The sequence below is a fragment of the Sus scrofa genome, chromosome 18 (genome assembly GCF_054392235.1).
Source record: "Sus scrofa isolate SSC_HxYL_T2T_F1_AM1 chromosome 18, Sscrofa_HxYL_maternal_Yorkshire_Landrace_v2.0, whole genome shotgun sequence".
Classification (NCBI taxonomy): domain Eukaryota; kingdom Metazoa; phylum Chordata; class Mammalia; order Artiodactyla; family Suidae; genus Sus; species Sus scrofa.
The window spans coordinates 49307552-49330343 of NC_139400.1; the positions used below are offsets into that span (position 1 = coordinate 49307552).

At 44.4% G+C, this 22792-nt stretch overlaps 1 protein-coding gene across 2 annotated transcripts; it reads left to right on the forward strand.

Annotated features, from left to right (window-relative positions):
- The first annotated feature begins 966 nt into the window (after positions 1–966).
- On the forward strand, positions 967–19250 carry LOC100738822 (retinitis pigmentosa 9 protein homolog). 2 transcript variants are annotated; one of them, XM_003484045.5, is made up of 6 exons: positions 967–1292; positions 9944–9974; positions 11390–11519; positions 13481–13572; positions 16713–16774; positions 17854–19250. In XM_003484045.5, the coding sequence occupies exons 1-6, from the start codon at positions 1141–1143 to the stop codon at positions 18050–18052; spliced, it is 666 nt and encodes a 221-aa protein (XP_003484093.3). In that variant the 5' UTR covers positions 967–1140; the 3' UTR covers positions 18053–19250. The 2 variants fall into 2 exon arrangements, with proteins under 2 accessions (XP_003484093.3, XP_084862043.1); XM_085005917.1 differs by lacking the exon at positions 967–1292 and adding an exon at positions 6305–6447.
- The last annotated feature ends 3542 nt before the right edge of the window (positions 19251–22792 follow it).

Sequence of the window (22792 nt, forward strand, 5' to 3'; positions counted from 1 at the left end):
CTACAGCTCCAATTAGACCCCTAGCCTGGGAACCTCCACGTGCCTCGCGTGCAGCCCAAAAAAAACAAACAAACAAACAAAAAAAAATTGCTGGCAATTCCCTAAGTGGATTTCACAATTCTCTAATGACTCTTGACTCACAGTTTGAAAAACATGAACACAGCACTTCTCAGTCCAAATAAATATTTGTGGAACGAACAATGTCAGTCATATAGAAAGATTTGGCACATCAACAGGTGTAGAACATGCGTGGCATCACATAGTGTAGTGCCATGTAGCATGGAGAGAAGTCTGTTTAAAACTCAAATCTGATAGTAAATTTCACCTGTATCTTCTTCATTACCTTCCTACCACACTTAGCATTGGGATCCAGGTCCTTCACAGGGTTTGATAACCTCATCTGGTTTGCCTCTCCAGCTTCATCTCAAGGCTCTGCTCCTTGCTTTCCAGGTTCCAGCTCCACATTGGCCTTCTCTCTCTCTCCTGTACATAAAGTACTCTTCCATGGGTTGCCCTTCCTCCTGGAATACTTTCCTTTCTTCTTTGCTCCACCAGCTCCTAGTCACCCTTTAAGCCTCTCCTGAAATGCCCCTTCCCCTGTGAAGACTTCCTGGCCAACCACTGGAACAGGTAACCCTGGATGTCTTCATAGAAGTGAGCATAATTGAAATGTTTTTAAAGCATTAACATACAAAAATATTTGAGTATTTGCTTTTTTATTCTTTTTTATTTTTTTAATTTTTATACAGCTTAAAAGGTTACGCTACATTTAGTTATTACAAAATATTGGCTACATTCCCTGTATTGTACAATATGAAATTCTAATATGTGAGTAATTATTGGTTCAACATTTTTCTTTCTTAAGCTTCCTGCCACAGCGTCTTCAGCGCCGAGGCTCTCAGCCGCCGCCAGGAGGCGCGCTCGGACGCCCGCACCCGGGGACCTGACGCCAGCGCCTGGCACTTAGAGCAGACATGCTACTGCGCGGGCCTGTCGGGTGGCGGGGTGCAGGCAGCCTCCGAAGGGACACCTGGCCGCCTGGCCAACAGCGGAGTGGCGGCAAGAGGGGGCGCTGCGGATCCAGGCGTGCACGACGCGGAGGAAGTGCTGGCTTCGCCGCGCGGGGCCGCCTCGGCGACGATGTCGTCCGGGCCGGGGAGCGACAACCCCAGGTCCGGGGGCGCGCGGCGACCGCGGGAGCCCCAGGAGCAGGAGCTGCAGCGACGCCGGGAGCAGAAACGGCGGCGGCACGACGCGCAGCAGCTGCAGCAACTCAAGCACCTGGAGTCCTTGTGAGTCCCTGGGGTCGCGCGGCGCGGAGTTGGCGCTGTAGGCGGGGCGCTCGGAGACCCGGGAATGGGCTCGTTGGGCCCGTCGGCCCCCAGAGAGCCGGGCGCCGGTTGAGACCCCGGGCGGCGTGACCCTCGACTTCCAGCCGACCCTCCACGGGGGAGGGTCTACCCCGAGGCCGGCCTCCGGCGCGCGGGGGCGGAGGTCGCGCCCTTCCCCAACGAGGCGATGGCTTTATTCCTGGAGAGGCGACGTCGATGTGCTCAGAGGCGCTGTTATGCCCTCGGGCGGGACTGGGGACGGGCCGCAGGCAAGTGCGGCTGAGCGCCTTGCTCCTTTCCTGTTTCTCAGTTCCAGGGGCTCTCTATGATCTGGATTAAATCCTCTTTCTTTTCGTCTTCTGCTGTTAGTAAGGGGGAAGAAAGCCCGATCCTGGAACGTTAGTGAAGTGAGGAATAAGCAGTGGGTGAGGGCTTGGTCCCTAAATATTCGGGAGGAGCTGTCAGGTGGAAGAGCATGGATAGGTTCTCTCAGGTCTTAAGGATTTTCGTTGTTGTTGTTGTTGCCGGGATTAAAGGTGGGAGCTACGGAGAGGCCAGTTATGGCTCAACAACAAGAATTAGGACCAGGTCATATATTCTTGATGGTCAGCGTGGCCTGACTTAGGAGGCACGGGCTCCCCCAGCTGCTTGGGCTGGAGGAGAATCCAGATAATCACTGAGAGGAGGGTGGCTTGTAAAGGAGATTTAACATCAGCTGGAAGCTTGGATTAATGACGCTTTCAGTTTCCTGTGATTCTGTCATTCTGTAATTAGCTTTAGAAGTTTTTTTCTAAGTTTGGTGTACACGGAGTTATTTGAACTATTTCTGTTTCAGGCATATCTCATACCTTGGAGACAATCATGTAAGGAAAGGTCCTTAAAGGGCTGCCCTTCTCATTAACCTTTTGGGAGCTTTGACACAAAATGCATTGCTCAGAGCCTGGCCTGCTCCTTTCCTTGTGGCTCTTGAGCTGAATTTCACCTCAATAGGTAGTGGTTGTGGATACAGGCGCTGCATTGCTGGCTTCCACAGTCTTGGCCCCTCCCTTCGAGAGATGCTGGGATCCTCTTTGCTGCCTGTGTAATGCCAGTGTTCAAAAATCTTTCCCTGGGTTAAGATCAGGTCAGTGCTTGGCCCCACCCAGCCCTCAATATCCTTAACTATAGGATGCCTGATGGTAGTTAATACTCTACATTTATTGTGGTCCACAGAGCACTTACAGATATCAGAGAGATTATAACCTCCTTTTGCACATGAAGAAATGCAGGTTCAGTACTTAAGTAATGGAATCAAGGCTGACCTGTAAACTAGCAAAACTAAAGAGAAACTGTGGCGTCTGATACTCAGACCAGTGGGATTTTTCAGAGGTTTTTAAAGTTCTGGGCTGTTGTCATATTTAGTTTGGCTAGTTCAAAGTCTTATTTTCTTTGAAATGAAAATTTATATTTCCAGAACCATATTTTCAGGAAGTTTAAACATCAAATAGTATGAAAAGTCTAATTTCAAAAAACAGTTGTTCCCATCTGTCCTCTTCAGTCACCCCACACACTCCCCACACCTTTCCCTCCCACCAGGGCCTCAATGGGGAAACTTCATTTTTCTCCTGGGATTTAACTCTTTCTAAATTACATGCTAATACTGCTCTTTTTCTGTTGAATAATAGACATTACCCATTAACTTCATGCTCTAGTAGGCAAGGGTTTAGTTCTCTTTCCTTTCCCTGCTTGTCTCCATCTTTGTATCTCCTCTCAGGACTTCTCTGTGGCTTCTAACTTTTTTTCTTTTACTGTCACTCAAAGAGTGTCTGGGAAAGGGAGACAGACATGTTAAATGGGAAGCCCTGTAGTGATTTTTTTTGCAAATTGAATTCAGATCCTTTTGCCACCTGGTCTGTATGCCCTCTTTAGTTCCCCTCCCATTCCTCAGGTCACTTTCTTACACCTGACTTTAGTTTTTCTTACTCTCTTACCATATCTGCCCGGCCCCCAAAGGTATCTGAGTCTTCAACCCATGCACCAGCCCATTTTTCAGCTCTGTTTCTCAAGTGCTCCCGGGCCACAAGGCATAACAGAATGGACATTCTCAGTAAATACAGTTTCGTTTCTGCCTTCCAGCTCCACAGGACCAGGTTTTAAGAACAGTTGGGATGGAATATGCTTACAAGAGGGACTCTTCCAGAAGAAATACTACCCCAGCACTTAGAAACACAAAGAGTATTATTAAGTACTTGGCGACATAAAGATTCCTTACCCCAGAGTTCCTACTGTGGCACAGTAGGTTGAGAATCCAACAGCAGCAGCTCAGGTCACTGTGGAGCCCTGCAGTGGGGTTAAAGGATCCGATTGCCACAGCTGTTGTGTAGGCTGCAGCTGTGGCTTGGATTCAGTCCCTGGCCTAGTAACTTCCATATGCCATGGGTGCAGCTATTAAAAAAAAAATAGATTTCTGAGGGTTCCAGTCGTATCTCAGTGGTAACAAATCTGACTAGTATCCATGAGGACGAGGTTCGATCCCTGGCCTTGCTCAGTGGGTCAAAGATCCAGCATTGCCGTGAGCGGTGGTGTAGGTCAAAGACAAGGCTCGGATCCCAAGTTGCTGTGGCTGTGGCATAGGCTGGTAGCTGCAGCTCCAACTCAACCCCTCGCCTGGGAACCTCCGTATGCTATGGATGTGGCCCTCAAAAAACCAAAAAAAAAAAAGATTTCTTGCCCTGTGTCCATTTGGGAAAATAATCAATCTTTTATGGAAATTTATCTTAATTTAGTCTTTATACTGCTCAGGGCAGCCTATTACAATCTGAATGATCCGTTAACAAGCCTTCACAGATGGCACAAACTAATGGCCTCCACTAACTAAATATCTTTTGTAACATGCTGCATAAGCTAATGAATTGTTTAGCCCTAGGGAAAAACATCAACCACATTCCTTTACACTTGTGAAAACAGTTCTAAAATGGACTTTTTAGGGAAAGCCATTGCTAATAATAGATTTTAAAATGTGCAGTTCCATCACACTTCTTTTCTATCTAGGCAAAAGCATTACATATTTTTCAGGAATTCAGATCTTTAGCTATATTACTTTTTCAACTCCTATGGCGAAAAGAAATTATTGTTGCATTACTGGATATTTGCATAGACTTTACCACCTCCCTTCCAAACTTCCTTTCTAATGAATCGCTGCTGGTGGACTGCATCATCTGCCCAATTTATGCAAATTTCCATTATTCTTGCTAAAAGAGGCCTAGGCCTATGATAAACCACTTTCCATTGAAAAATATTCTAAGAATTTGCTTTGGAAATACCACCCTAAAAAGCTTTGTACCATACCTAAAAGGCTAATTATACCCAGTTTATTTATATTTTATTTTTTGTCTTTTTAGGACTGCACCCATAGCATATGGAGGTTCCCAGGCTAGGAGCCACAGCAACTAGGGATTGGAGCCTCATCTGTGACCTACACCACAGCTCATGGCACTGCCAGATCCTTGACCACTAAGAAAGGCCAGGGATCGAACCCTCGTTCTCTTGGATGCTAGTCAGGTTTGTTAACCACTGAGCCATAATGAGAACTCCTATACCCAGTTTACTATGTAATCTTCAGGGAGCAAATCTTCCTCTGTCCCTTTAGAAAAGCTCTGGATTAATGACAGTGAGGATGAGAACAGAGACAAGACACCTCCCCCACAGTCCATATTTGGAAGGATCCAGAGATAATTGCAAATCCTGATTGGTACCCACTATAAGTCAGAGGTTCCTGCATCCCCCTCCTCTAGTTTGGTCAATTTGTTCAAGCAGCTTGTAGAACTCAGGAAGATGTTTTCCTTACTAGATCACTGGTTTATTTTAAAAAGGTGTAATTCAGGAGCAGCCAGATGGAAGAGATGAGATGCACAGGGTAAGGTATGAGAGCCGTGTGGCGCTTCCGTGCCCTTTACAGGTATGCCGCACCTCCACAGGTTCACCAACCATGAAACTCCTCTGAACTCCATCCTTTTGGGTATTTACAGAGGCTTCCTTACATAGGCTTGATTGGTTCATCATTGGCCATTGATGATTAACTCAGCCCCCATGGAGATGGGACTAATAGTTCCAACCCTCTAGTCACATGTCTCTCCCCCCACAACCAGAGCCCTGTCTTTAGGGGCTTTCCAAATGTCACCTCAGTCACCTCAATAACATGAACTCAGTTTGGTTTAAAGACGCTTGTTTTGAAAGACAAAAAAGAACTTTCTAGCTCTGGAGCTATTTCAAGAACTGAAAACAAAACTAAATATAAGGAAAGTTGCCCCTATGACTCTTATATCAGAAATTACTAGGGTTTGGGGAGCTGTATGCTAGGAATAATGGATGAAGACCAAATATATATTTATTATGAGGTACAATATCACATCCACCAAAGTTGTTTTCTTTCACATCTTAAAGAAAGGCAAAAGGAAAAGCATTTCACTTTTAGTCAATTCTCTCTGGCCCCTAAACTCCCAATATTTACTCTGAAGGATCTTTAAAGTCAATGCATGAGAGGGTCAGGGTCGAGAAAACATAAAGTCATTAAGTTTTTCTATGCTGTGAAACCTTCTTGAAGTACTAAAGTAAGTACATCCTTGGGGGTTTACAGGGTTAAGACACAGATCTGAGTTTTAAATGTTTGTATATTACTCATTCCTTGAGGAAGAGGTATGACTCCCTTTAAGAGCGTGTCTTTGGAAAAAACAAAAACAAACAAAACAAAAAACAAAAACATGAGCGCTGTGAGTGAAGTTTTATTGGGGACAAAATGAGGACTATAGCCTGGGAGACAGACAGCCTCTCAGGTATCTCTGAGGATCTGCTCCAAAGAGGCAGTGGGGGAGGTCGGGACATAGGTGACCTTTGGTGAGGAGGGTGTGCGTGCAGTCAAGCAGGCATTTTGGCAGAGAGTCGCTGCTAGTCATGAGGAGCAGATGTCTCCATGACTGATTTTAGTGCTTTTCTAGATTTGAGAAGATGCAAGAAATTGGGCTCATAGAATCTCCTCCTGAGAATGTCTATCTGAAGGCCTATCCTGCCAGTTTTTCCCAGAGCACAGAGTGCCTCATTCCTGTTCACTGCCCTGAAGTCCTTTCAGAGCATGTTGAAGGTCAGTGACTGCAGTAGCTAGTGACTTCATTCTTGTAGAACCAGGTGCGAGTGACAGTTTTTAGTGGGCAAGCTTGAGAGATGCTTTTTGAGTGCACAGACATCTGGTCTCGGAATAGCTTCCCTATTTATTGGCCTTTCTCAAATACAGACGTGTAGCCTCAGCCTTCTGAGACTCTCTTGATTCAGTCCCCGGCCAGTCTGGGGTGGCTGCGTGCAGCTGAGCACGCACAGAGGAGGCTTGCTGTTGTAACAAGGTGATCCCTGGACTGCAGATGTGATAACGAAAGCTTATCCTTGTCAACATCCTTCATTAAAAAGTCTACAGCTCTGTTTCCCCTTAACTTGGTGAACACCAGGGCATGGCCCAGATATGGACTCCTAGCTTAACATTTCCTGTCATACATTATTTGAAATATCTCCCTCCACATGGATGTTCCCAGCATCAGCAAGCAAACATGTATACACATTTAACATCTGCACACACTCAACCCAACCCCAGTCTTGGAGATGGCGGGAGGTCATTGCTCTTGTTACTATCTCCCCCCAGCCTCATGGTGTTTTGCTTTAGGAGGGGAGTATGTTCAAAACTTAGGGAAGGATGGTATGTGAATTACATCATTAAATTAAAAGTGAATAAATGAGCACTGTTTGGGAGAAAAATTTTACGGAAAACTGGATTTGAGGTGTTCCTGGAGTGTCTGTTTTCCAGTGACAAACATGATGCTGGAATAACTAGGGAATTCAGCTAAACATTTATTGACAGTCCTGTACAAGTGAGGCTTGGCATGGAGGCCAGAATGTGGAAAATCTCTCATTTGATTCTAACAAGATAATTTGATAACTATAATAAGGCACATTTGCTGAGCCTCAGAGGAGATGGGGTTAGATTTGCTGAATGCTGACATACCACCTGTTGGGCTGCACCTCGCAGGCCTGCAAACATTGTAATTGCCCGGCCAAGAGAACAAAGAAGGAGCCTGGAGACAGCAACAGAGACAACAACAGTGTATTGCACAGGGATCCTACAAGTCTAAAGCAAAGCCATGCAGCAACACCCCACCGTGTACAGCCAGACAGCAGTCAGGACCAGCAGCAGTCTGCTACAGGAGCAGGGAGAAGTGTTATAGGGGGAATTGAGGTCAGGTCGGCTCATCATTTACTAGGAAAACTACAGAGGGGTATATCCCTCACAGCCCCTCAGGTTATCAACTGTGACAAGGCAGATGTCTTCCCCTTGATAAACTATCATAGTGGAGCTCTTCTGATCTGAAAATTATGGTGGAGTCTCTACAGCACCAGGATGCAGGTTCCATCCCCTGTCCAGCACAGTGGGTTAAAGGATCCTGAGTTGCCCCAGCTGCGATGTAGGTCACAACTGCAGCTTGATCTGATCCCTGGCTGAGGAACTCCATGTGCCATGGGGCGGCCAAAAAAGAAAAGATAAATAGAGAGATAGATAGACAGACAGACCGACAGGAAGAAAGAAAGAGAAAGAGCAAGTGAGCAAGCAAGCAAGAAAGATCTATCTTACATTCACTAGCTGGGCTGGGAAGGAAAGCAGGGGTGAGCAAGCATGAAGGTAGTTATTGAATAAGCTCTGTTGATTAAGAAGGAAGGTCAGCCATGTGAGTAGGGTACAGGGGAGGCACAGGAACTAGTCAAAGAGGGTATATACAGAGAGCCAAGGAACAGCCACCTTGGGTGGCTTGATACACCACCTCACCAGCCACAGAGCTGATGTTGTCAGTAAAATTTCATTACAGAAGCTTTGAAAAGACCTGAGATGTTCCCTTGTCCTGCCTCTTTCCACTACTTTTATTTTTTTAATTAAGGGGTTATGTCCATTATGCACTCACATTTAAAAGCCATGCTAGGAGTTCCTGTCGTGGCGCAGTGGTTAATGAATCTGACTAGGAACCATGAGGTTGCAGGTTCGGTCCCTGCCCTTGCTCAGTGGGTTAAGGATCCGGCGTTGCCGTGAGCTGTGGTGTAGGTTGCAGATGCGGCTCAGATCCCGCGTTGCTGTGGCTCTGGCGTAGGCCGGTGGCTACAGCTCCAATTCGACCCCTAGCCTGGGAACCTCCATATGCCGCGAAAGCGGCCCAAAGAAATAGCAAAAAAAAAAAAAAAAGCCATGCTATATGTTGCCTCGCCTTAAATGTGTCAGTACTTGAAACGGAACATACTTAACACCTAATGGTGATACAATGTTATATATCAGTCATATCTCAATTTAAATGAAACAAAATTTTTTAAATGAACATGAACATTTGCTGCTTTTCTAGATTTGGCACCCAGAAGCCTCTTCTAAAGTTCTGGCAGAGGGCTGCAAAGTGGAACTGAGTTGGGAGCACAGACAGGACTTGTATCCTCAGGGCCCTGGGGTCGAGAGCTCTGTTGGTGGAAGAGCAAGTGTGTTCCCACAGTCAGTCCTCTGCCGCTCCAGCAGCAGTTCTTTACTGAGGGCCGCCTGGCCTCCAGGCACCGAGCAGGAGGCCTGCATCCCTGAGTCCAGTGAGGTCAGTGGGGTATAGAGGGCGGTCAGAGAGCTGAGGAGCAGGAGGCAGCCAGCCCGGCAGCCCACGCTGCTGGCAGCACAGGCCTGTGGGGAGGCTCTTGAATCAGGAGCTGCAGGGGACACGGGAGGGGGAGCCTCTGGGACAGAGCACCGTCAGCTCCCTCCCCTGCACCAGGCCCTGACCTCTGGCTTTGCTGCCCCAACCCGGCCCCCTCCGCAGCCCCCATCCTTGTTAGAACAGGTCACTCACACCCCTGACCCCCACGTGCCTCTCAGTGGAAGGAAATTGTAAGTCATGGTAGGTAAGTCACCCAACAACCGTAATGACAGTTTGGAACCATATTTAGCTCATGGTCTTCTTACCTCACATTTTCCCTGCAACCTCTTGCTTTTTCATCTTCCAAAAATAAAATCGCTGTGCCAAGACACCAAGTCAGTTATTTCAGTGGATTTAGGTTCTGCACCCCAGCAGGATGCGGTACAGCATCAGTTTATATATATAGGATCTCTGACTGCTGGGTATATTTTACTAACTGTTTTAGTTATAATGTACTTTGAAGTTTCTACTAAAAAAAAGTCGGAGTTCCCGTCGTGGCACAGTGGTTAACGAATCCGACTAGGAACCATGAGGTTGCGGGTTCGGTCCCTGCCCTTGCTCAGTGGGTTAACGATATGGTGTTGCCGTGAGCTGTGGTGGAGGTTGCAGACGCGGCTCGGATCCCGCGTTGCTGTGGCTCTGGCGTAGGCTGGTAGCTACAGCTCCGATTCAACCCCTAGCCTGGGAACCTCCATATGCCGCGGGAGCGGCCCAAGAAATAGCAACAACAACAACAACAAAAAGACAAAAGACAAAAAAAAAAAAAGGAAAAAAAAAAAAAAGTCTTTTTCTTTTGGCCTGCAGTTGCTTTTGCTGATTGAAATGTGTTCTGTTCCTATGAGCATAGTTGATGACCTGTGTATTTTTTTTCCTTTTCAGTTATGAAAAACCTCCTCCTGGGCTTATCAAGGTCAGTGTGAAGTTGGTGCTTTTGCTTTTTCTCTGACACATTTCACTCACACCTCAGACTCAAAACAGTTGCATACTGTTTGAACCTCCTTTTAGGATAGTTCTGTTTCTTCCCTGCCAATGCCAGTCAGTTCATACACTTGGTCACAGTCTGTGCCTTTGCAGACATTTAATCAGCCTGTGTCTGTCCCCTGACAAACCACTGCAGGCTCGCTTGTGTTCCTCAGCCGTTGCTCCCCTCTTTCTTTCTGACCTGTGACTGCATCTTCTCAAAGCTTGGCTGCCCCCGAGTCCCTCTTTCACCTACTGGGTGCTGGTTCCTTGAATAGCAGCAGCTCTGAGAACAGTGGGCCCCAAGTAGCGCCCCTGGTCCAGCCTCCCCTCGTGCAGGAGCCCCGCCCCCAGTGCCTTCGCCCAGTGTCAGTGTCAGTGGGACTGAAACTAGAGGACTGAGGCCAAAGCACCTTTTTCTCTTTGATAATTTTCTTTTTTTAAAATGAATTTTATTACATTTATAGTTGTACAATGATCATCACAACCCGTTTTCATTTTAAAAAAAATTTTTTCAGAAACATTCTTCCATTATAAATTTAATATTCATGGAAACTTGAAAAAAATGTAAGATTAAAAAAAGTAGCACCTTAATTGTATAGTGTAGTTATTTGCTGGTAAAAACACATTTCATGGAGTTCCTGTCATGACTCAGTGGTTAATGAACCCAACTAGTATCCACAAGGACACAGATTTGATCCTTGGCCTCACTCAGTGGGTTAAAGATATGGCGTTGCCCTGAGCTGTGGTATAGGTCACAGATATGGCTAGGATCCCGTGTTGCTGTGGCTCTGGCATAGGCTGGCGGATTGGACCCGTAGCCTGGAAACCTTCATATGCCATGGGTGTGACCCCAAAAAAGACAAAAGACACACACACACAAAAAAAAAAACCACATTTCACAAATATGGCATGTGTGAGATTATAAAACAGGACAGTGCCTTCAAGGTCTAATAATGTTTTAATCTAACATGTTATTGTTCCCGGAAACCGTACTTGTTTAATTCTATATTCTGCCTCATTCCACAAAGCTTTTAAGTTAGCAGAAAACTTTTTATGCTCTTAGAATCTAATTTTTATGATCTAGAGTCAGAATATGGAGTTCACAGATCATTCCTTTGTAAACACTAGTAACTTTTATCTAAGAACAGCCACTTTGTTTTGGGGGCATAGTTCTTATAGTATAGTTACTTCTGTTTTTTAGGTCAGTTATAATTTGTTCTTCTAGCTCTTCAGGGGGTAACTTAGGTTGACCTCAGAGTCCCCAGCCCATGAGAAAGCCAGGCAGTGCTGTGTCCTCTAACTGGTGGGAGAGAATTCCGGTGCTTTTTTGCCATAGAGCTTACACGCTATTTCCTTTTCCAGGAAGATGAGGCTAAGCCAGAAGACTGTATACCAGATGTCCCAGGCAATGAACATGCCAGGGAATTTCTGGCCCACGCACCAACCAAAGGACTTTGGATGCCACTGGGGAAAGAAGTCAAAGTCATGCAGTGTGAGTGTGGACAAATTTCAAGCAACACCCCTTAACACACACACGTTACAGAACACTGTTTACAAATGAGTTCACTTCTTTAACTTAACTTGTTCTCACCACAGCACTGTTAAAGTAAAAGCATGACCCTATTCTGTAGATGAGGAAGCCGCCTTGCATATGCCAGTAAGTGTCCGAGGTAAGAGGCAGAGCGGTGCTGCCTGGGAGAAGATGCTTCAGTGATATTCCTGTAACAGACAAGATATTCCCTGTAGAAATGCCACGGGGGACAAGGGGTGCATTGGAGGGCCATCCCTTTGGGTCCTGACTCAGTCATCGTCATTGGTGGTGGGAAGGTTTTATCCAGGTGCCCTGAGAGGAGCTCCAGGCCCCAGAGGGTGGGTCTGGAACAGGTAGAGCTCTGCGCACACCCTCCACTGCACCGGAGCAGCAGCACCTCCATGCCACATAAGGTGGCATTTGAGGAAGGGGTGCTGCTGCCTTTAAGGACATTTGTACAAAGATTCTTCTCATACACAATTAAAATAGCAATTTCCAGCCCCTTTCCTTCACTCCACTTCCCTCAAAGGGGACCACCTCAACCTCTTTTAAGGTTTTTTGTTATTTTTCTTTTTCTTTTTTGGCTGCCCTGTGGCATATGGAGCTCCCAGGCCAAGGATCAGTCCAAGCCTCAATTTCGACCTGAGCCACAGCTATGGGAAAGCCAGATCCTTAACCCACTCTGCCAGGCCAGGGATCAGCACTCCCAAGACACTGCTGATCCCATTGTGCCACAGGGGGAACTCCTTAAGAAGGTTATTTTTAAGTTTATCCCCATGTATCTAGATAACAGGATTACATTTTGCCCCTTGATTTTTCAGGTTTCTTCATTATCTATTGATTTCTTACTACAGAAGATAAGAATTCATCTCTTTTTTTCTTTCTCCGTCTCATCTCACACACATACCCTTCCTGTCTCTCATTTTTCCAGTAATAGTTATATCGTAAATTTAGTTAAATAAACCCTTTCTGCTATTTTATTATCTTCAGAGTCGAATCGTGTACTAAACTGATATTTCCTTTTTTTTAAATTAAGTTTAAAAACCACTTCTCTGTGTGATGGGTTAGTTAGTTTTGCTTCACTTACCATTTTACAGTTCTTTTCATTGACTTGCAAATTAAGGGTGTTTAGGCTGGACCAGATTTTACATGAAGTTATTGAAGCCTAAGCTTTGGGGCCCTTCACCAGTACCTTCCAAAACCTTTGGAGTCCCAAGAATGTGGTCATACGGTCCTTTCTATAAAATTTGCAAAGGCAAGATTTTTTTCCCCCCTAAAGAGCCCTTCCTCTCTTTAATTTATGTAAGCTTCAGGCTCCAAAAAACTTGGCTCCATCCCACATGGAAAAATCACACACACACATAACTCTGCATTCTTTGGTTCTGTGATCCTAGTATTATCTAGAATAGAGCTGCTCAGAATTACGGTGGGCCTAATACTCTGTATTTCTGTACCACAGACTGCATGGTTTTGGTACCTGCAGAGGCTAGAAGCCCAAAATCAAAGTGTCACCAGGGATGGCTCCTTCTGAGGATATATTCCAAGCCTCTCTAGAAGTCCCACCTCCAGTAAGATAGGTACACATACTGAGGTACCAGGGCTTAGGACATGTAATACAATGGGGGGCAGAGGGGACAACACAACTCAACCTACAACAGTTAAAAAAAAAATCACACTTTACCTTTTGCTTGGGATTGTTTAGTAAGTACTTGGTTCATTTATAAAACTCAACGATTAAAGGATACTTGAGGAAATAATTCGTTTCCCTCTCTTTTCTGGTATCTTATGTTGTTCATTTATATTCTATTTGCTTTTAAAACTGTAATCTAATGAAGAATATCTTTAATATGATCTACTGTTACCTTTATCTTAAGTAAAAATGTGTTACTTACAGAAATATGTCCCTTTTTTCTTTGTTTTAGGTTGGCGTTGTAAACGGTATGGTCACCGAACAGGAGACAAAGAATGCCCTTTCTTTATCAAAGGCAACCAAAAGTTAGAACAGTTCAGAGTAGTAAGTAAAACCCCCCTGTCAATTCACATTGACTGGAGATGGTGAATGTCAGTGACTCGGGCAGTTACCAGTGAACTGAAGGTTCACATTAACTAAATTCCCCAAAGCCTTTAGGCCAAAATACCCAGTGTTAACTACATCCATATTAAATCTAATTTGTGTGATGTATGAGGTCATTAACAAAAAATGCTTATTAAAATGTTATTTGCTTATGTCTTAGGAACACTGCTTCTTTTCCAACGCAAACGTTTTTATCTATCTAATCTCTTTTTTCACTTAGGTGAAAAAAAAAATCGTATTTCATAAATAAAATCAAGGTTATAGTTTCCCAGTCTTTGTCTAATAATTATATTTTTTCTACCATAAACTAGAAGTGTATGTATAAATGATATATGCTCTTTAGGTGACCACAAAATCAATCTATCATTTTGTCATTTTATTTTAACAAAGTCACCTCGCAGGGGTGTTAGTTCACCATTCAGTTAACTATTTTGGTCAATTTAACTATTTTGTTACTATATACATTGGGATTATCAGCATATTATCAAACAGGGTCCGTAAACATTCTCCAAAGATTTTTAAGGCATTTAAAATACTATATTTCCATTTTACTAATTTACAGAAAATATTCTGGATAAATCACTGCTATTTGGGTGTTCCCTGATGACTCAGCAGGTTAAGGATCTGGTGTTGTCACTGCTGTGGCTTGGGTTTGATCCCTGGCCCAGGAAATTCTCCATGCTGCAGGCATAGCCAAAAAATAATAATAATAAATCACTGCTAGTTCCCTCTGTGGCAGCATCTTAGGAGCACTAGACACAGGTGGATTAAGGATCCAGCACAGTGGATTAAGAATCCAGCACTGCTGCAGGTGCATCTTAGCTTACAACTGCAGCTCAGATCTGATCTCTGGCCTGGGAACTCCATATGCCATGGGGCGGCCAAAAAAGAAAAAAAAATCACTGCTACCTGAAATGTCAAGTTATACAGCACCTATAGCAGATAATTTGATGGATAAAACTCAAAAATTTAAACATATCCATATTTTTTAAATATAGAAACCTAAATTTTAAGAATTGTTCTAAGGCTATAACAGAACATCAGTATACACAAATTTTTATGACTGTTTAAGGATAACTTTCAGAATTATTTATATGATTGAAAAATAGGGAGTTCCCATTGTGGCTCGGTGAGTTAAGAACCTGTCTAGTATCCATGAGGATGCAGGTTTGATCCCAGACCTAGTTCAGTGGGTTAAGGATCCTGCGGTGGCTGTGGCTATGGCGTAGGCCAGTAGCTGCACCTCCAATTTGACCCCTGGCTTGGAAGCTTCTGTATGCCACAGGTGCAGCCCTAAAAAGACAAAAAAGAAAAAAATAAAGGAAAAAAAAAGAAACTGAAGCAAAATAGGAAATAATTTCAATATCCAATATACAACATAAAGTACTGCAACATATAAATTATATAATTGTTAGGAATCATGTTTTAAAAGAATATGTAGGAGTTCCCATTGTGGCTCAGCGGTTAGCAAACCTGACTAGCATCCATGAGGACACGGGTTCAATCTCTGAGGTTCAAGGCCTCTCTCAGTGGGTTAAGGATCCAGCTTTGCTGTGAACTGTGGTATAGGTTGCAGACTTGGCTTGGTTCCCACGTGGCTGTAGTGTAGGCCAGCAGCTATAGCTCTGATTGGACTCCTAGGCTGGGAACCTCCATATGTCACAGGTGCATCCCTAAAAAACAAAAATACCAAAAAAAAGAATATGTAATGTCATGGGGAGATATTCATGAAAACATAAGAGAAAAAAGAGAATACAGTTGTGTATGTAACATGATTATAACTTTTGTAAATTATGAATAATGACTGAAAGAATCACACTCATATGTTAACAGTGGATATCCCTGGGTGGTAAAATAATAGATATTGATATTTGTAACTTTGTTGTCCTTTACATATAAATTTTTATAATATATTTTAAAGATAACACACCATAAAATTTATATATATATATATATATGTATATATATATATATATATATAAATGAAAGTTTATACAGCATATGAAAGTTCCTGGGTCAGGGATTGAATCTGAGCCACAGCTGTGACCTACACCTCAGTTGCAGCAGCATGGGTCCTTTAACCCCCTGCATCAGACCAGTGATTGAACCTGCACCTTCACCGTCTCACAAGTTCTGCAGAAACAATGCCAGATCCTAACCCTCTGTGCCACAAGAGGACCCCATGTATTCATATTTTTAAGTAATTTAAATAATTTTAAATTATACAAGTATTACAAAAATAAATTTGCCTCATTTTAACACAATGGAAACAGTACAGTACAATTTCTCACATGATTTTTCAAGTCCAATCTTGCCTCTCTCCCCAGAGGGAATCTGTAGTAAACAGCTTAATGAGTATATTCCAGACTTCTCTTTGGTCATATACAGTATGCTTTTGTGAACCTGTAAGTGTGAATCATTCTGATATATTATTTACAACTCACTTATTTTGCTTAATAATATTTCTTGATCATCTTTCCACATAGAACAAGTAGAATTACCTCAATATCTCTAACCTTGAGTAGTTTTTAGTAATGATTTTGCTATGGTTTATTTACAAAGTTATATAAATTATATCCTGTATTTGAATAACTGGAAAATCTTTTTTATGGCTTCCAGGAGTTTGAAATTATGACAACCCTTAGGAAGGATTAGAACGTGTTGAATATAAAATTATATCAAACGGGGAAAAAAACAACTGGTTTCAGTGAAAAGAGGGACGTAATTTTAATTTAAATCTATGAAGCAAAAAAAAAAAAGAAAGAAAGAAAATGAGTTCCCACTGTGGCTCAGTGGATTAAGAAACCGACTAGTAGCCGTGAAAATGAGGGTTCGATCCCTGGGCCCACTCAGTGAGTTAAGGATCCACATTGCCGTGAGCTGCAGCATAGGTCGGAGACACAACTGGGATCCACTATTGCCATGGCTGTTGTATAGACCAGCAGCTGCTGCTCCAATTCGACCTCTAGCCTGGGAACTTTCATATGCCCCAGGTGTGCCCTAAAAAGAAGAAGAAGAAGAAAAAAAACAACAATGGTCTATAAAGCCTAACCTAACCTTAACCTTCTCTGACCCCAAAGGCACATGAAGATCCCATGTATGACATCATACGAGAGAATAAAAGACATGAAAAGGATATAAGGTGAGGTTGTCCTGATGATAAAAGCATCCTTGTAGTGTCTGGAATTATATAAAGTTAGAAACTCTATAAATTTAAAATTTAAAAATTCCAGTATTAGAGGAGGAGTGTAGTAAATATGGTACTTGTGAAATATGTGGAAGACGGGAATAACCCCCAGAAAGGCCAGTGTGTGGGGAATGAGCAGGCCAGCCTGTTCTGCCCGGGTTAACTTAAAGCAGTGGGCTTGGCCCAGCCCGCTTATGTCACTAACAATTGATGCTGGCAGCTGTATTTTATCTTCTCCAGTGTTTTTAAAGATCTGAGCTTTTGTTTAAAATTCCTGGGCAGGATTAAAAATAGGGTGAAAAACAAGAGATTTTTTTTGGTTTGTTTTCAAATTCATGGTATTGAATTGTGATTACTGAGGAGGTAGATTACCTAGTATCAACTCGAGCAGTGGAAACGTATGCATCTGTTAGAGGGTAAGGACTGTGGAAACTTGCAGAAATGTTTAAAACAATGAAAAGAATACAAAATGGCTTGTTCACTGGTTGTGATCATGTAAAATAGGCATGGATGTACACAAGAGAGTAAGACATGCAAAAAAATGAAAAACACTGTCTTCAATAAGGAGGTTATTTGTTACATTTTTCACCCCCACTATGATTCTTTTACCTTTTCTTTTTTCTCTTTTTATGGCAGCACCTGTGGCATATGGCAGTTCCCAGGCTGGGGGTTGAATCAGAGCTGCAGCTGCCGGCTTACACCACAGCCACAGCAATGCTGAATCCAAGCTGCATCTGTGACCTACGTCATAGTTTGTAGCCATGCTTGATCCTTAACCACTGAGCTAGGCCAGGGATTGAAGACAACACTGGGTTCTTAACCTGCTGAGCCACAACAGGAATTCCATATACCTTTTAAAAAATATTTCAGTAGTTCCTTGGTGGCCTAGCAGGTTAAGGATCTAGTATTGTCACTGCTGCAGCAGGGTCACTGCTGTAGCACAGGCTTAATCACTGGCCCAGGAATTTCCACGTGCAACGAGCATGGCCAAAAAAAATTTTTTTAAGTTGAATGTATCAATCTTGTATGTTTAGGATACAACAGTTAAAACAGTTACTGGAGGATTCAACCTCAGACGAAGATGGGAGCAGCTCCAGTTCCTCAGAATGTAAAGAGAAACACAAGAAAAAGAAGAAGAAAGAGAAGCATAAGAAAAAGAAGAAGGAAAAGAAAAAGAAGAAAAAACGAAAGCACAAGTCTTCCAAGTCAAACGAGAGTTCAGACTCAGAATGACAAGGAGTTGACTGACTTGGTCGGCATTCTCTTCTGCAAAATCAAACACTGTGGCCAAAGATGCGAGGACTGCGGAGTCCGAGAGGAACAGGAGGGACACCAAGAGAGGAAGAGCGCTGGTGGCACCGGTGCGGATTCTCAGCCACCTTCCAGGAGAGCTGTGAGCCACAGGAGAGGGAGCGTGTCTTGCCAGGTGCCAGCTCTGGAGAGCGGCTGATGCCGGGCTGGAAAGCTCTTCTCATTGTCCTCCTCCCTGCTGATCACTGTGGTCTGTGATTGCTTAGAAATGCCTCTGGCGGGGTGGCCAGACCAAGGGACTCCCCGAGGAAGCTCCTCCAGGTGCTGCGCTGCTTCCACCCTCCACGGTGGGCACTTAACGCCCTTAGATTTCAGGCTTGACTTTCCTCTGTTGTTGAGGATCATAAAAGCTCATTATTTATTTTTGGAATCTATTTTATTTCTTAATAATGCATGCATGTGCTTCAAATTTAAAAGGTATACAAGGTCATAAAAACTCTTCCTACTTACTTTCTCCCCCTAGCTACCCAATTCCCTTCCACAGTGGCTACTAGTTTTACCAGTTTCCTTCTTTCCTTTTTTTTAAGGGCCACACCTGCAGCATATGGAAGTTCCCAGGCTAGGGGTGGGGTCAAATCAGAGCTGCAGCTGCCAGCCTACGCCACAGCCACAGCAACGAAGGATCCAGCACAGGATCTGTGACCTCCACCAGATCCTTAACCCACTGAGGAAGGTCAGAATGGAAGCTGCATCCTCATGGATGCTACTCAGGTTCTTAACCACTGAGCCACAAAGGGAAATCCAGTTTTCCCGTTTCTTGTGAAGCCTTCCAGGAATATTATATACGTCACAAACAAGCATAGGGCTTTTTTTTTTTTTAACACAAATGCTATACACATTCATTTACACGTTTTTTTTACTTAACAGTATAAAACTGATTTGAATATCAAGTGCATTCTGCATTGCTGTAGTCAAGGTTGCAGTGCATTCATAATCACCTGAGACGATTTGTTGACTATGGGGCAGAGTTCCTAGACCAACAGTGAAAAATCGTGTGTGGCTACACTGAATTTAACGTGCTTGGATCTCACTGCCTGAGTCCTAATCTTTTCCCAGAGTAATGGACTCAGGGAAAAAAAGGTTTTTAAAATTTGTTTTATTAAAGTATAGTTGATTTACAGTGTTCTATCAATTTCTACTGTATGGCAAAGTGACTTGGTCATACCAAAAAAATTTTAATATAAAAGAATTACTATATCAGCTACCCACACCATAAAATACATCCCTCGTGTTCTTGCTCTTCCTTCTGACCAAGCACAGCCCGCCTGTGCTCTTCCAGCTTTGTGCCACAGCAGAAGCAGCTCAGCCCAGCAGGGTGGAGCCTGCAGCTCAGGGAGAGTAAGCCCCAGGGTTTGCTGAGCCACATGAACCTGGATCTGGCTCCCAGGTGAGTGTCCCTCATGTCCAGCAGGGTCTGTTGCTCTTTTCAAGGTCCCAGGGACTTTCTACTCCCACGTCCAGCCTCTTCCCCTGGGAGTTGGATTCCCCCTTCTTTAAAGAAGAGCCATCTCTGACTCTCATCAATAACTCCTCCTGGTCTTGGCCTTGGAATAGTACCTCAGTAACATAACTGGTCCAGACTGGAATCATCAGGGCTTGTTATTACTGAAAATCCTGAGGCCTGTTAATTTAGGCATGCTTTAAACTTACCCTTGGCATCCAGCTCTGCATGCACAGGATGGGCCCTCTGCCCTCTTCTCTTTGTCCCACAGTGTTACCTACCCAGTCCCAGCCTCTTCTCGTCTCTCAGAATTTCCTACTGTCCCACTCATGGTTAATGGAGATTAATTCTAAAACAATAAGACTCTGCATTCATGACTCTCACACCTTCGGGACACGAAAATCAGCTGGAGTGCTTGTTGAAACACAGATAGGTCCCCGTGCTCCCACACTTCCATGACGAGTCCCCAGATGCTGCTAATGCTGCAGGTCTGGGGACCACACTTGGAGAACCACTGCAGTGTGTCTTCACCCTCTTCCTGGACATCCTCCACTTCCTGCTTTCACTGGAATCTGGCCATGCCCTGCAGCTCTTGCAAGTGAACTACCGGCACTACTCCCTCTCTATGCTTTTCTCTGTCTTCTCTTTCTGGCCTAGATCCCGAGGCCCTCACTCAAGCCTGTCACCTCCCTTGACCTGTGGCCCTTTTGGCCAAGCTTTCTCAGAAGCACCGCAGACCTCTGCACCTATATCCAGATTGCTAGAGGAAAATCATCCAGCCACATAGATTGTATCCCCACAAATTCATCTCCAAACTCATCCTGTAAGCCTGAGTAGCAGACTTGGTTTGCCAGTCAGCTATTCAGACTTTCACCCTGGAACATCTCCCTTCAGGTCCTATCCAGGAAGGCATTACAAACCCTCAGAACTCCTTTCACCAAGACATCCCCCCACCCATCATCATAGCTGTGTGACCTCCCCCCACCCATCATCATAGCTGCGGGACCTCCCTCCACCCGTCATCATAGCTGTGGTAGACAGAATTCTAAAATGGCCCCAGAATTTCCCCCTATTCTCCAGCACTTAAATATGATGGCTTTTACTCCAATGATTAGATTATTGCATAACCACAAGGAAAGGGAAATTATGTGGATGCTCCTGACCAAACCACAAGAGCCCCTTAAAATTCCAGAGTTTTCGCCAATCGGTCACAAGATAGGAAGTCAGATTTCAAGCCTAGAAGATTCCATGTGCCATTGCTGACTTTACAGATACAGATGAGGTCAAGGCTACAAGGTGGGGAATGCGGTAGACCCTAATTCCTCACTGCAGCAAACTAATCAGAAGCCCCTGCCTAAGAGCACAGAAACAAGAAACTCAGTCCTAGGGCCAGAAGGAACTCAACATTGCCAACCTCACTCCAGGTGTGAGCCCAACCCTGGTGACATCTTGATTTTGGTCTTGTGAGATGCTAAGCTGAGAACCCAGTGGAACCTGCCCAGATTTAAGAACTGTGGAGGTGTGTGATACCAAATGGTGGTTTCAAGCCATTAAGTTTGTGGTCATTTGTTATCAGCCAGAGAAAATTAATACAGTGGTTCAGTCAGGCTTGTCTCTTCTTGTCAGGCCAGCCCTCCACCTGTGCTGTGGACCCCGCCTATCAGCCAGCAGTCGAGGGCAGTGAATGAGAGCACTGGCTCTGGATCCAGACTACCTGGTTTTGAGTCCCCGCTGCACCATTCATGGGCTCTCAGATTGGGCAAGTTGCGCCTCCATCTCTTTGACTGACACTGTTCACCTCATAGAACCAGCAAGCGACTTGGTCTTGTAAAGCATTTAGGACCCACTTTGGCACATTTCAGTTGCTAAGTGAATGTCAGCTACTCCTGCTACTACTGAGGCTGCCCTCATCTCCTGCTCCTTTGGGCTCTTCCTCCTTTCATTATCTCATCTCACTAAACTCCTTTTTCCTCTTGACTGCTATATTGCCACCAGCATTTAAAAATTATTTTAAGGAGCTCCCATTGTGACTCAGCATAAAGGAATCTGACCAGCATCCATGATGACTCGGGTTCAATCCCCAGCCTCGCTCAGTAGGTTAAGGATCTGGCGTTGCCCTGAGCTGTGGTGTAGGTCGCAGAGGCAGCTCAGATCCTGCATTGCTGTGGCTGTGGCATAGCTGGCAGCTGTAGCTCTGATTGGACCTCTAGCCTGGGAACCTCCATATGCCACGGGTGTGGACCTAAAAAGACAAAAGACAAAGAAAAATAGAGTCTACTTCTAATGGTTTGATAAAGCCTTCCATCTCTCTTAAAAAATGCATTACCAAACACATAGGCACGGTTTTGAATTAGTTGCAATAATTGTTCTATGACTTTGTTTCACTTACTGTAACTTAGCAGTCTTACTGCTTACAGCAAGCCTTAAATGGCCACAAAATTCCTTGGTTTAAGGAAGCTATGACACATTTAACCATGGCTCTATCACTTCAGTTGCTTCCTACTTCTCATTCTTCGATTTTCTGGCCCTCAGCTCTCAAAACCCTTGGAATCTCATACGAGGTAAGAGCAATGGGAGCATTTTTTGTTATATTTGGTCTCTTGCCCTCAGTTCGTGACAGAGGTTCATAAAGGTGAAATAGGCGTCTTATTCATAACAAACTCCTTTCCACCACAACTGGGTTTATGTTCACAGGGTGACTTCTGGAAAGCACTAAAGATGTGGGGGGAGTGCCTGATTGCCCGGAAAACCAAACTGAACAGAGCCAGAACTTCTAGTCCCACCCCCTGATCTGGGGGAAGAGGAGAGGCACTGGGGCTTGAACCAGTTCCCAATGGCCAGGGAGTTCATCAAGCATGCCCATGTGATAGAGCCACCATCACAACCCAAGAGCGGGTCAGAGAGCTTCCGAGTTGCTCTGTGCCTCTTGCCCTCTGCATCTCTTCCATCGGGCTGTCTCTGAGTTAGCCTTTTATAACAAACCAGTAACATGGCACATTAGTCGAACCCAAGGTTAGGGGGAGCTGAGACCTCCAATCTGATAGACCTCCAGTCTATCAGAAGCACAGGTGAAAACCTGGTTTCTGCGTGGAATCTGAGGGGAGGAGGCACATGGCACCATCCTGAACCGGGTCCTTAACACGTGGAACCTGAGGCTATTTCCAGGTAGATAGTGCCAGCATTGAGTTAAATTGTAGGACACACACCTGATACTAAGATCT